Source organism: Strigops habroptila, chromosome 2 (genome assembly GCF_004027225.2).
Source record: "Strigops habroptila isolate Jane chromosome 2, bStrHab1.2.pri, whole genome shotgun sequence".
Classification (NCBI taxonomy): Eukaryota; Metazoa; Chordata; class Aves; order Psittaciformes; family Psittacidae; genus Strigops; species Strigops habroptila.
The window spans coordinates 121,354,746-121,369,708 of NC_044278.2; the positions used below are offsets into that span (position 1 = coordinate 121,354,746).

Below are 14,963 nucleotides of genomic sequence, written 5' to 3' on the forward strand. Positions count from 1 at the left end.
TATAAACATCCTTATTTATTATGGGGGGGTTTGGGGGGGTCAGGAGCATCGTCATGTCGCTGCTGCTCCCTCTGCTGTGGAGTTGGGGGGTTAAAACCTTCCTGGTTCATCGCCCCGAGGTAGAGCTGGACCCCACTGGTGGAGCTGGACCATGCAGGGATGCTGGTGGAGGGGGGGAGCTGATGGGGAGGGGGGGATTTTGGGGATCCTCCATCCCAATCTTTGTGATTCCCATGGGGTTTGCAGCTTGGAAGTGGGATGAAGGTACCACCGGCGTTCAAAGTTTCTGGACGAAGACAAGGATCTTCTTCACACCCCCATGACAGACACCAGGGATGGTCCCCCCAACCCCTATATTGGGGTGATGGCAATTGGGACCCTAAAAATGAGACTTTCCTGGACCAAATTCCCCCTATTTACCCTTTTTCCCCCCATTTTCCTGCTTTCACCTCAGGGTCCAGGTGAGGCCCAGCGCTGAGCGCCCTCTTGTCCCCATGGGAGAGGTGACAACCGTGGTGGATGAGATGAACGGGGGTGTCCCCATCCCCATGCAGCACCGGGCTGAGTGACTGAGATGCTGCCATCCCACGTCCATCTGTCCATCCAGGATGGGGTTAAAACTGGGCTGATGAGGACATTTTGGGAAGGAGTGAGCAGGATTTTGGTCACTTGGGGGCTCTTTGTCATTAAAGGTCACCCATGTCAGAATGAAGCCAGCGTCTTGTCCTTTGCCTTGGCAGGGGGGCGTGGGTTATTCCCTCCTGGATAACCCCCAAGGGAGGATGTTGAGGGGAGGATCCCTCCCTCACTGGGATGCATCCCACTCCCCGAGTGTCCCTTGGGAATGACGGAAGGACAAACAGCCAGAACAGGGGTCACCATGTCACTGGGAGCACCAGGCCTGAAGGCAAGGGGGTGTCCCAGCGTGGGAAACCTGTCCCCTGGGGAAGGGGGCGAGGCCAGGATGGGGGGCACTATAGGGCACATAGGAAAGCGGGGTGCAGCACCCATGGGTGCCCTCCCTACAAGCCCATATGGGTCAAAACCCCCTTATTTCTTTAAAACCTTCCTGCTCCGTATGTAAACCCTTTGTTTTTCCCTTTTCCCCCCCAAAAGCCCTCCTCCGTTGGTATAAAGCCCAACACCCCCAAATCCAGCCCCCCCATCACCCTTTCCCCTCGCTGCTCCCACCGCGCCCGGCAGGGGGCGCTGCCGGCGGGAGGGGCGGGGCGAAGAGCGCGGGATGGGGCGGAGCTTCAAGTTATGACGTCATGGAAAAGGGGCGGGGCGAGCCGGAGCAGCGCGCCGGCGGGTTCATTCATAAAGAGCAGGAGGGGAGCGCGGCGCCCCCGCGGCGGGGGCAGGTAAGGGGCAGCCTCGAGACCCCCCCCTCTGCACTTGTGGGGCTCATCCGGGGGGGGGGGTCACCCCCTTTAAAGGGTTAATTACCCCTTGGGGGGGGTGGTTTGGGGGTGCTGCAGTTTTGGCCTGTGTAACGGGGGCTTGGTGCTTTTTGGGGTGCGTTTGCAATAAGGGGAGGGGCGGTGTTTATTCCTTGACCTTATCCCTAAGCACGGTATGGGGGGGAGCATCACCTGGAGTGGGATGCGGTGATTTGGAGCCCCCCACCTCCCCGGTGCTGGCTCCGGCTGCCGCAGAGCGAATGTAGGTTAAAATAAAGGGTGGAGAAGGGAAAAAAGTAGGTTAAGGAAAACTCCGCAGCTGCTGCCTGGAAAAAGCGACGGGAACCGTGTCAGAGCTGGAAAATTACAGGGCTCGCAGCCAAGCCCCTGCACCAGCCGGGATGCTGCGGTGAGGGGCTGCCCCCCAAAGCGGGGCCGGAGGATGCCGCTGCCTGGGCTTAGCGGTGCCTTTAAGACTGGATTTGTGTGATGGTTTCGTTGTTCCCGCAGCTCCGATGGGGATGTGATAACGCGGAGTTATGCCGGATAATCCCCTCCTTGTCCCACGCTGCCTCCAAGAGCTGTTCCCAAAGTGTTGCCGAACAGTTGCTCCTTTTTAAGCTCGTTTTATCTGCAGGAGCCATCGGTTGAAACCCTGTTCCCCTATGGGGAGGGAAAGCCCTCGCTGGAATCCCAGTGGGCAGCTTTGGGTTACAGGCTTTATTAAGGGCAGGCTGGGAATAAAAGGCTTGTGTGATCCGGTGGGATTTGGGGGGATTCCAAACCCAAGTTGCCTTCACGAGTGCATTTGCATTGGTGCAAGTGGGGTTTGGAGCTGGTGGAGGTTGGGGTGTCCCCAAAAAGCAGCCAGGGCTGGCACTGGTGGGGTTATTTTTGGTTCCTTCTGGTTCTTGGCAGGCAAATGAGGTTGGGTTTAGTTTTCCCTGGAGCTTCAGGGCTTCTCTCTGCAGTGCTGAGCATCCCACCATCGCTGGCTGTGGGTTTGTGCCTGCATCCCCCATCCCCAACTGGGGTGTCCCTGAGCTGCCCCCCTAAAAGCTCCATTGACAACCAGGAGCCAGAGCCATCTGGTCCTGGGACCTCCTGCATTCCCATGGCAGGGTCTTGGTCATCTAAGGGATGTCCTTAATCCTTGGATATTAAGCTTGGCCTCAGACCTGCTTTACCTGGGGCAAACACTGTTCCTGGTGGGGTTTAAATCCATTTGCCTTGAACTGGTGAGCTGGGATGGGACCTTGAGCAACCTGCTCTAGTGGAAGGTGTCCCTGCCCGTGGCAGGGGGTTGGAACTGGATGAGCTTTAAGGTCCCTTCAACCCAAACCAGTCTGGATCCTATGACACAGGCTCTGCTGGCCCGTGGCATCACTTATCCACAGCTCATGGTCCCCCAAGCCATGGTGGGACCAGCTCATCCCCTTCCAAGGCCATCGCTGCTCCTTCCCCAGCACGGCAGCACCCCAAACATCTGAGGGTGTCCCTAAGGTGCTGCTATTAAACAGTCAAATTCCACCTCCCCCAAGGATTAATGCTTCGTGTTAGGCTTAAACTCAAGTTTTATTAGTGCTGGCTTACAGGGTGGAGGGTTTGCACCAGTTTCATCCTCCCTCCACGATCGAGGGGCACATCCCATGTCCCATGGGGATTCTGGAGGTGTCCCCATGGAATGCCATTGCACTGGGACGATGCTCAGTGGGAAGGTGGCACATGGTGGTGAGTTGGTGGCAGCAGGCTCAGCCCCCCAGAATCATGGGGTTCCACTTGGCATGGATGCTGCTAGTGCAGACAGGGCTTGGTGGCTCTCAGTTTGGGGATGCAGCTCTCCAGAAGGGCTGGTTGGCTCCATGCTGGCACCCTGATGGGGTGCTCCCTTACTGGGAGCTACTGGGAGGAACTGGAGCACGGAGGATGCTCATTTTGAGCTGTGCCATCACATCCCAACCCACATCCTATCGTTACCCAGCTCTGCCCCATTCACCCCCCAGCATTCCCCCTTCCATGGGTCATTCGCTGCATCTCCCATGGATGATGCCAAGCACTGATGAGGAGAAGCTCGTCAAGCAGAGGCTGTAACGAAGCTCTGGTGTGGGCAGGGGACCGTGACAACCCAGGGAATTTCCATGCGGGCACAGAGGCTGGATCTGCCTTTGGGATATAACTTATTTCTCCCTCCCCTTCTCTGTGCTGTCAGCACTTAACTGATTAATTCAGCAATTAATTAATGAATTAAAACCCAAAGAGGGTGATGAGCCTGTGGGAAACACGTTTCATTTCACTTGATTTTTATACTTAGAGATATTTATTATTTAGTGACTTCATTTCCTTGTGGCAGATGCACAAGGACCACCTCCAGAGCAGGAAAAAGCTGTATTTGAAGGTGTTTATCCTCATCTGCTCCTTCCCTTGCTCCGTGCATGGTTGGTCCTGACTCTGTTGCAGGGTTGGTCCTTCTCCATTTCAGATGGAGTTGGGATCTGCAAGGGAACGGGATGATGCTGAGCATCCCATAAAACCTCTAATAAAGCTTTAAAGAGGGCTGCTGCTGCAGGGATATCCAGGCAGATGCCATGGAGCATCCCAATGGAGGGGAATAGGGGTCCATAAATTGCTTCTCCACTGGGATCTCCCCTGGATGGTGACCCTGGTGCTTCCCCCAGGCAGGTCTCCCCTGGCGATGAAGAGGAGCGGGATGTGCTGGTGGCTTGTCACTGTCCTGGGGGTGAGTATGGCCTCGTCCATCCCATCCCATCCTTCTGCATCTCTGCTTTTGGCTCCTCCGATGCTGGATCCCAGCCCAGCATCACCACCCCACAGCCACAATGGGGCACCCCAAAACATTTCCCACCTGGAAGCTTGCAGCAGCTCAGCCCTGGGGGGATGCTCAGTTTGGGTTGAGGTTCCTCCCTTCCCTCCCAAATTCTTTCTCCTCCTTTTCTCTCCTTTGCTGAAGCTTCTTCCAAGGGCTAATAGGGAATGTGGCTTCTCTCTCGCTGCTCCTGCTGGGACCATCATGTTCTCCTATGTCTGGGAGAAGCTCCTAGGATGGGCCAGGGTACCCGAGGGGCTGGGGCTGCTCTTTGGGGTGCCTTGGCCTGAGCAAGGGTCATGATGGGTTTGCAACAGCTACAGTGAGTTTGTCACCATCATGTCACTGGGGATGGGTTTGCATCCATCATGGTGTGTGTGATGGGCTGGCATCCATCACACTGCTGGTGATGTGTGTGCATGCAACGGGATTGCATCTGTCACATCCCTCCTGACAGGTTGGTGTCACCATGGTGTATGCAATGCCTTGGGATCCATCATGTCGCCGGTGATGGGTTTGTGTCCATCATGTCAGTAGTGATGGGTTTGTATCCACCTTGATGCATGCAATGGGTTTGTATCCATCACATCATTTGGGACAGGTTGAGACCCTCTTCTCTGCAGCCCTGATCCAGCTCTGGGGCAACAGCACAAGAGGGACGTGGAGCTGCTGGAGCGAGGCCAGAGGAGGCCCCGGAGCTGCTGCGAGGGCTGGAGCAGCTCTGCTCTGGAGCCAGGCTGAGAGAGCTGGGCTGGGGCAGCCTGGAGAAGAGAAGGCTCCTGAAGGGGAGCCCTTAGAGCAGCTCCAGTGCCCAAAGGGGCTCCAGGAAACCCGGAGAGGGGCTTTGGACAAGGGCCTGTAGGGACAGGCCAAGGGGAATGGCTTTAACCTGCCAGAGGGGAGATTGAGATGAGCTCTGAGGCAGAAGCTCTTCCCTGTGAGGGTGCTGAGGCGCTGGCACAGACTTTTCCCAGAGAAGCTGTGGCTGCCCCATCCCTGGCAGTGTTCAAGGCCAGGTTGGACACAGGGGCTTGGAGCAACCTGCTCTAGTGGAAGGTGTCCCTGCCCGTGGCAGGGGTTGGAACTGGAGGAGCTTTAAGGTCCCTTCAACCCAAACCAGGCTGGGATTCTGTGACATCCACCATGGTCCATGCACTGGGTTTGCACACATCGTATCGCTTGTGACGGGTTCACCTCTCCTGCCTCCCCACCAGCACAGCCCTGGCAGCAGCAGGATTGTCACAGCACCCGCTACTCTTTGCTTCTCCCGCAGGTGCTGAGCAGCCCTGGCACCGGGGCCCGGAGCTGCGGTCCCCAGGAACACGGGGCACCGGGATGCCCACCTGGAGAGGAGCCCACCGGGGTAAGACACAGCGCATCCACCCTGGGTGGAAGGTGCAGGATCCATCCATCGCTCACCTCCCTTTCCCTCCATGCAGGAATGTGGCTCAGTGGGGATGTGCCGAGCTTGCCCCCCCGGCACTTTCTCACGAGGGGACACATCCTGCTCCGCTCACACCCGCTGCCGGGATGGGAACAGGATCCTGGTGGCTCCGGGGACCGCGGTGACCGACAGCCGCTGCGGATCCTGCCTGCCGGGGTGAGCCCAGCGGGGGGATGCTGCAGCCCCACAGCCCTGGTGCCGCTCGTGGGCCACATCCTGACCCTCCCGTCCCACCCCGCAGGTTTTACAGCCCTGAAGGGGAGAAGGAGCCCCGGGGCCGGTGCCTGCCCTGCGCCACCGCTCCCCGCAGCACCCCGGGGTGCCGAGGTGGGTGCTGGAGGTGCCACCCTGGGTTTGTGGGTGCTGAAAGAGTGTTTGCTGCAGGGATGCTACTGGATGTGTCCCTCTTGAGATGAGGGGGGACACCTCTGGCTGCCGAGAACATCTCACGAGTGGCTTCTGCTTCCCGGAGGGCAGCAGGGCTCTTGGGAAAACGGGATTTAATCCCAGCAAACCCCCTTTCCGAGGCTGATCTGGTGCTTTCCATCCCCAGGCCGGCGGCGAGCCCGCAGCCCTGAAATGCTGGAGCAGCCGGTGGGGACCAACGGGACATGGGTGGCCCTGATGGGTGAGGAAGAGGAGGAGGAGGCAGCGGCAGCGCAGGCAGCCGTGCTCACCATCGTCCCGGTCTTCTGTGCCATGGGGCTGTTGGGCATCCTGGTCTGCAACCTGCTGAAGAAGAAGGGTTACTACTGCACCACCAGCAAGGACCCCCAGCCTGCAGCCCCTGGTGAGCCTTGGATGTGCCATATCCATCACCTCCCATCCATCACCTCCCACCTAACCCATCCCCATGGCTTCTGGTCCTCATTGTCCCAGGGCATCCTGTTCATCCATGGTGGGGTTTATCCCCCCACCACTGAGCCCCCTTCCAACTTCTACCTCCAGGTCCCAGCTCCATCTACCAGCTGGAGGATGCCAATGAGGACACCATCGGGGTGCTGGTGCGGTTGATCACTGAGAAGAAAGGTCAGGGGGGGTCCCTGGGTGGGGGTGACACGGGCTGGACCCCCATGACCCTCCCCTTGGTGTCCCTCACCCATAGAAAACGCTGCAGCGCTGGAGGAGCTGCTGAAGGAGCATCACAGCCAACAGCCGGTGCCACCAGGCTGTGCCCCCCCAAATAAGTAAGACACCCCCCCCAAAGCTTCACCAATGACCCCCCCATGGTGGGACTAACCCCGTTCTGATGCCATCTCCCCCCCTCCTTGCCAGGCTGCACCTCCTGCCTCAGTTTCCCCTTGCCTGCCAGCACCAGCAGCACCTCCACACAGTGCAGGGTCCAGCCCCATGCGCCCGCTGCAGCCAGAAGTGGCCCGAGGTGCTGCCACCACTCAGTGCCACCAGGGTCCCCAAAGCCGGGGGTCGGCCCAGCGACGTGACCATCCTCTCTGTGGGCAGGTAAGTGGGGACCCCCCGTCCCTTGTGTGTCCCCCCCTCTGCAAAGTGGGGACAAGCTGATGTGATGCCCCCTTCCAACAGGTTCCGGGTGTCCCGGATACCGGAGGTGAGGAGTGAAGCAGGGGGTGAACCCCACCATGGACCCCTGCCCACGGGGAGCGGGATGTGGTTGAAGAGCACTGATGGAGCCCCCAAGGTAAGGGGGGGTGATGGGAGGGTGGTGGGGAGCCTCTGAGGGTCCTTCCTGGGGGAAAATGGGGCTTCGGGAAGCTGGAGGGGGTAGAATGTTAACTCTGAAGCCTACTGAGGGCATCTGGTGATGTCCAGGATGGAGCAGCCCATCACCCTGAGCCTCTTCCAGCAGCTGGGAGGCTTAAAACTGCTTCTAAAATTGGGGTTTGGCGAGTCCCCCCCTTTATCCCACCCCCTGTATTTAAGGTGCTATAGGGGGGGTTATGGGGTGGGTGCTAGTGCAAAGGGGTGCTGCAGGTGGTCCCTTGTTAAAGCAGAACGAGGGGTGTTCTGCTTTAATACACCCCATCCCCTCTTGTATCTGCACATACACCCCTACTGCATGTGAAAAGCACGCATGAAAATGCCCAAACATCCCATACAGCACATTTACATGCACTGACATATGGTCATGCACCCGTACATGCACAAAAGGCTACATGGAGGTGCATGTGCGCTCATATATGTGCATGTGCCCATACACCCCCTATAGCCATGCACTAACTGGGACACGCAGAGGGGACAGGGTGCGGGTGTCACCCCGCAGGGTGCTGGCACAGGGTGACACGGCTGTGGGGCTGCTGTGTGACATGGGGCAGCTGCATGAGCACACATGTCCTCACACATGCACATACAACCCCCTGCCATGGGGCTGCAGCCACACGTGTCTGTGCATGGAAACATGCATGTGTGTGCATGTAGATGCGCACACACCACTGCACAGGCACAGATTGAATTGTGCATGTGGAAACCCACCTCTGCATGCCTACATACATGTGGGCACCTGTATGTACATGCACACGTGTGTATGCTGTTACACATGCACGCAAACACGCACCTTGAGCTCTCCAAGTGTGTATTCACATGTACACATAGATGTATCCGTATGGGCTTGTTCACACCCTGCTGCACACGCACACATACATGCATGAACACGTGCATAAACACACATGCAAACCCAATTCTGCAATGTGCAAAACCACATGCGCCGATGTACATGCACACACATGTATGCAGTCACACATACATGCAAACCCAACCACGCTTGTACATGAAGCTCCCTGTAAGTGTGCGCACACAGAAACGTGCACCATTCACATGTGCAAACATAGGCATGGACAAACATATACATGTGCACATGCAAACCCACCTCTGCACACATACATGTGTGCACACACGTTTTGTCACGCATGCATGAGACACACACACTTGCACATGGATCTCTAAGTGCATCCTGGATACCGTGTCCCCTCCAGCTCCTATCACCCCGGGTTGTCCCTGGCCATTTGGGGACACCTTGACCCTGCTGAGCTCGTGGCCAAGTCCTGCAGGGCCTCAGCATCCTTATGGGGGGGACCCTGGGGGTGTGGGGACAACCTGTGTGGCTGCCCTTAGCAGGAGGAGGTGTCTCCTCCAACATGGAATGTCCTTGGGTAGTGACAGCCACCGTGGATGTTGTCCCAAGGAGTGACACCGAGTGGCTCCTGCCACTTTCAGTGCTACAAAGGGCCCAATCCAGCCTCATCCATGGTCCTTGTCCTCCACAGCTGCCACCAGGCCTGGGGGCTGCCTCGGGGGGACGGTGACACCCACAAAGACCCCCATGGAGGGGACAGAGGACGCTGGGCACCATGTGAAAGCCAGTCCTGCTTGGAGCCATGAAGTGCTGGAGGTGGCAGCTTGGCTTCTGCTCCTGCCACCAAGGCGTCCATCAGGAACACGACCAATCCAATGTCTGGCCCAGCTGGTGAGAAGGATTCCCTGTCCCTAAGGTCTGGTGGTGGCCACGGCATGGTGGCCTGATGGAGAGCATCTCTGGGAGCCATGATGCTGGTGGCGGTGGCCACATCATGGTCCCCTGATGGAGAGCATCTTCTGGAGCTGCCGCACTGGTGGTGCTGGCCATATCATGGTGGGCTGACGGAGAGCATCTCTGGGAGCCATGATGCTGATCATGGTGGCCAGATCGTGGTGTCCTGATGGATAACATCTCTGGAAGCCATGATGCCAAAGCACAGCTCCAGTGGAGGACATCACGCAGCCACGATGCCATTTCATGGTCACCTTCTGGGTCTGTTGAACCGAAGCCTCTCCAGGAACATCATGAGCTCTTGATTTCCCTCCATCACGAGGTACCAGCACTCAACACTGCAGCCTAATGACAGTCTGTGGATCACAGAACAACTCCCACCTTACCAGCAACCCACCCAGGGCATGGGTTGATCTGGCCAAACATGGTTGATCTGCATGTTCATCTCTATCCAAAGTCTCAATCAGCCCAGGAGATCCACTCTGCTCACCACGAAGCTCACACGCTCCATAGGAGCTCCTTCTATAGGATCATATTGACTTGGCCATATTGGGCTCAGTGGAACAACCCACCCAAGGTTGAGTTGGCGACCATCAAGCTCCACCACCAACCTAGAAACGGGTTTATGGCTGCTCGCGTTCACTTCTCCACCACATCACCACCAAAAAACCAACCACAAACCCGCTCTTGGGCTCTTTTATTTATTTTTTATCTCTTTTTTTTTTTTGGAAACATGTTCGTAGTTCTCCAATGTTCTACATCTTACAGGAAATATCGGACAGTTACAAACTCTGGTGGGGAGATCACGACCTGATCTTCAGAACCAAAACCAGAACAAAACCCAAAACCAGGGAACTAAACCCAAACGGACACTTTCAGATGGACAAACCGAGGCTGGGGCGGGGGGGGGGCTCTCCAGGGCATCACTTCAAGGCCATGTTCCCTCCACACCTTTGAGACTTGGAAGACATGGTTACCCTTGGGTTTCATCTTCATTTCTCTTCGTTTTTGGTATTTATGTATTTATTTTTTTGCTTAAGAGGTCAAATACTATTTAAAAACGAGCTGGTTTGGGGGGCAAAATGGATTAAAAACCTAATTCCATAGAAAGAAGGGTAAAACCCAACGTGGGTTTGCTCAGTGCTATGGGAACGGGAGGGTTTGGGTGCCATCCTGCACCCCACTGGCTCAGTTCTGCATCCTCCCCGTGCTTCCCAACCTCTCTTCCCTGCTCCCAAACCTCCTTCACCCTGGGAAACCCCAGCTCCATCCCTTGCAGGGAGCTGCAGCGATGCTGCAGGTGGCTGTGTTGCATCAAGAGGTTTCTCCCTACAAACAGCACAACTGAGCGTTTCCAACTGGGAATTCCTGCTGTTGAACCATGGATTTTGCTATTCCTGCTTTGCCAACATCCCTGTAATGGGTTATTTTACCAGATTACAGGTAAATCCCTAAGTGCCACGGTGCAACACGCTGGGAAAACACCTTTTCCAAGCTTTCCTCCCTCCCAAGCTCCTTAACAGGGATTAGTTTCCTTTTTTCCCTATGGGAATGGTAGTGCATGGCAGAGAAACCATCTGGAGCTTGATCCTGCTGGCAGCCCGATGGGCTCAGGAGCGAAGTGAAGGGATGATGGGCAGAGGGTCACTGTGTTTTGGGGGTGATGGATGGAGGGCCTGAAAATACTGACAATTAATAAAAACTAACCCCAAAGCCCTGGATTTATGGATATCCAGCAGCTCTTATTGCTATTGTCGGCTGGTTGGGTTTCCGCATGGAAAACTAACCCTCAAATGTGTTTTTTTCCTCCCTCTAAGAAAGCCAAACCCTCCAGATGGGGACCACATCATCCCAAATCCCCTATGGGGATGCATCCACTGGGATGGAGGAGCAGAGGGAGAGGATGGCAAAGAGAAAGGGTCTTGGAAGGACCCCATTCAGTGGGATGCTGGTAGATGGGGGGAGAACGGATCCTCTAAAACATCCATCCCTCAAACCAAGCCCTTCAATAACACTTCATGGTAAGTACATCTTGGAACTGCAAAAGCTGACCTGGGTTATTGTTATTCATTAAATACAAGAGCAAATGGTCACCTGGAGGGTTCAACCACTTGGAGGTGTGATGGATACAGGAGCTCACTCAGGTTGGAGGCCACCACCACTATCAACATGCCTTTTTCCCTCCCCAGATCTTGGATTCCAGCTCATGTTTTCAAGCAGAGATAATGGCAGGGATGGGTTCATGGTTATAACAGTGGTTTGAGAGTCATTTTCCTTCCTCTTTAGCTGGAATTTCAATCTCTGAGGTACTCTGGAGGGTGCTAAGGATGGTTTAACCCCTCCTGCTCTTCCCTGCTAATGCCCAGTGTGATCCTCCACCATAGGAAACCCTTCTCCTCAACCAATATCAGCAAAGCTTTGCTGGAGTGAAGTATCTGAGAAGCTGGTGGCCACCATCAGTGTCCCCCACAAGGGGTTCCCCACTGGGCTGCAACCTCCCCAGGACCTTCACTTAAGCCATGACTAGGCCAAGGAAAGGGCTTGGGATCATGGGCTTTCCTCTCATCATTCCATCTAACCAAAAAGCCACATCCTTCCACAGGGAAGGGGGACAGGGCTGCAGGTCACTGCTGGTATGAGCTGAGGGGCATCAAGTCCCACATCCCCACGCAGTAGCAAGGAGCATCTCACCACCATCATGACTCCATGAAGACACCTTGGGAAGGAGCTACCCAAGCCTGGAGCCATGTAATGGCCCCAGAGCCATGCAGTGTCCAAGCCTAAACCCACCACCAGCTTCCAAATGTGCTCACCAAAGCCTCTCACCCAAAAGTCAGTGAATATTTCACCTCTTCACACCCTGGTTGGGTTAATGGGCATTTCTGCCTGGGCATAATGGGATGAGGAGCATCAGATCTGCTGTTAAGGAGTTAAAACTAAATCACCCCATGTCAGCTCTCATTAGTGGTAACACTGGGTGATCCTCCTGGAGCTTTCTACCCCACCTTTAGTGTTCTCTTTCCTTCCAGGAGCAAGCCCATCATCTCCTTTCTGGCCATGGACCCAAATATTAGCAGTCATTCCTAAAGCAGCTAAAGGGGAAGGGTGCCTAGGCCTGTAGTAGGATAGTGGCTGCTAGGGAAGGTCCTCCTCTGTAGAACCTGGGCTGTGATAACACTGAACCCTGCAAGTCATAGTGCCCTTATGTTGCCTAAAGCTAACTCTACCCTATGTGTTTCAATGCTGACAGAGAGCTCCTAACACATAACATGAAGTCAACATGAGAGGAAAGAAGGGTATTGAGAGGTCTTCAAGTCCTGTGATCTACTGGGTGGTTTTCTGCCCAGGTTTAACTGCTACAAACAGTGGAAGGATGATGTAGTATTGTTGGTTCTAAATGTCCTGATGCTCTTTATGTGCTAACCCTTGGCTTGGCCAAGCTGAACCCTTCGGTTTTGGGGTTTTTCCTTCTCTTTATCATTTATACAAACCCAAAGTGCAACTGAAAGTATTACCCAGGAGATACACACCTTCCGACCCCACAGCACTGGTGTTCAGTCTTCACCCACTCTGCTCCCCTTGAGGTTTGGAAGGTCAACCAGAGCTTTGCTACGTTTCCTTTCAAAGCACCATGACTGACCAAATGACCTCCATACAGGAGTGCTGGTTCCAACACCCAACCTGACAAACGCCCTGGGACCAACCAGCAGTATAGGAGAAGTCCTCTTGGGTCTCTAAGCTCGTTTCTCCCCATTTGGACCACGCTTATGGGAAGGAGCTCCGTAACTCCTCCCAATGGCAGCAAAAGCCAAGCTGGAGACACCACCAAGAGCAAGGTCTCACCCTGGTACCAACAACTGGTCACTTTGGTCTTCTGAAAGACCCACCAGTCTGATCTCTACATCACCATGTCCTGGTCAAGGTGACCCTCCAGTGCTTGTCTCCACTGCCCTCACCTCCATATGGACATATGGCATGGCCAAAGCAGAGCAACCAACAGACATCTGGGCACTGACTCAACACCATGCATAGGTCAGAAATCCATGACAGGCAGTGCCAGAAGGGATTCCCATCCACATCTCCTAACCTGACTGCTTTAAAGGCTTTGGATTTGGTCCATTGTGACAACCCTGGAGCCCAAGAGATGTGAGTTGCAAACACGCTACTGGGTGCATATAACTCTTTTGGCACACTTGAGGGAAAACTCAAAACCCAACAGTGGTTTTGTCTTAGGAAACACAAAAACAGAAGAAAAACCTTGTTTCTACTCTGGGTTTAGTGATAAGGATTTAAAGATAAACTGGCCTCAAGTATTATCTACAAAACTTCTCTCTCTGCTGCCCTCCACACAACTTATTGCTCTACTTGGACACCCCAAGGTGGGATGTCACCGGCCACACCTGGCCTCACATCCCCATGCCCTTGGGAAAGCCAAAACCCCCTGAAGTTACCCCAGTGCCCACAGCCCCTGCGTGCCCCTTGTCTCCCAGCCTGGTCTATGTCAACTGTGGATCACCTTCCGTGCTCTCGCCTTTTCTCAGGTGCCTTCCCATGAGGAAGGTGACATGTTTATTGCTATTGCTTCCTCTTCCCCTCCACTTCTCCCCATTGGGCAAGCAGAGCAGCTGGTCTCATCCCCCTCTCCAACCTTTCTCTATGGTGCCAGGATTTGTGCTTGGATGAACATTTCTCCTGGAAGTCTCAGCTGTAACCCAAAGAATGACGGGGGCACCTCGACTGCCATGGAGGAATCACAGTTAGGTGTCAGCCCTGCCAGCAAGACAGGTGAATGCACCCATCTTCCCTCTTGCCCTACCTCTAAGACTTCTCCATCAATCAGCCCTCCTCCTTTCCCACACTATGAGACTCTAGAGAAGTTCTTCAGACCAAGCCTTGGACCTGGAGAAGCTCTTCAGATCAACCCTGGGACCTGGAGAAACTCTTCAAACCAACCCCTGGACCTGGATAAGCATTTCAGAACAACACTTGAACATCTCCTTGCTTCCTTCAACAGCCACCCAGCACATCTCTGCCTGCAAACAGTAGCCACACAAGGAAGGAGCTGCCTTCTCCCTCACACAGTCCCAGGATGATGGGGAGCATCTCATTTACCCAAGAGGTGCAAGATGCCACCAGGGCACGTATGTCTCTGCTGCTCTCTTCCCATCACACAAGATCCATTTGCCCAGTTGGAAAAAGCAGCCCAAAGACCTGGTGGTGACCATTCCTCATACTTCCTAAGACAAAGTGTGTTACGTCGCTAATGATACTTATATTCTCTTAACTCCTACAAAAGAAGGGATGAGTTCAGAACTTCACTGCAGATAATGCATTTATAATCTATCACAACAGCTATCTGGAAGACACCAATTTTTTTTTTTTTTCTTGTAATATGTTATGGAAGATTAAATAATTTATATTCTTCAACTAAAAATACCCAAACCAAATGGGAAGAAGAAGCCTGCCTACCAGCGCTGTGCTTTTCACGTAGTACCCTGAACACCAACCACTCTTACTAGCCAAAGGAAATCTAGGCTCTTGTCAACAACAACGACAACAGAAAGATCATGAAAAGAACCCAAACGAACAAGAAGTGGGGGGATGTTTGCACCACTCAGCTGGGCAATGCTGGAAAAACAAAAAGTGGAATATTCTGAGCTTTCCAATGATAGGACTCCAAAGGGAGAACTCGACTATTGCTCAGTGTCAGTATGTGTGTTACACAATCAATGTGGGGTGGGGAGGAGGAAAGGGGAGAGGAGAAAACAATAAAATAAAAGGGAGGCAGAA

At 54.5% G+C, this 14,963-nt stretch overlaps 1 protein-coding gene across 2 annotated transcripts; it reads left to right on the forward strand.

Moving 5' to 3' along the window:
- The first annotated feature begins 1,281 nt into the window (after positions 1-1,281).
- On the forward strand, positions 1,282-10,299 carry RELT (RELT TNF receptor). Of its 2 annotated transcripts, XM_030475788.1 has the most exons (11): positions 1,282-1,364; positions 4,079-4,140; positions 5,501-5,590; positions 5,667-5,827; positions 5,913-5,998; positions 6,225-6,461; positions 6,620-6,700; positions 6,777-6,858; positions 6,947-7,132; positions 7,214-7,328; positions 8,911-10,299. In XM_030475788.1, the coding sequence occupies exons 2-11, from the start codon at positions 4,096-4,098 to the stop codon at positions 8,947-8,949; spliced, it is 1,122 nt and encodes a 373-aa protein (XP_030331648.1). In that variant the 5' UTR covers positions 1,282-1,364; positions 4,079-4,095; the 3' UTR covers positions 8,950-10,299. The 2 variants fall into 2 exon arrangements, with proteins under 2 accessions (XP_030331648.1, XP_030331649.1); XM_030475789.1 differs by lacking the exons at positions 1,282-1,364; positions 4,079-4,140 and adding an exon at positions 4,725-4,756.
- Positions 10,300-14,963: the final 4,664 nt, after the last annotated feature.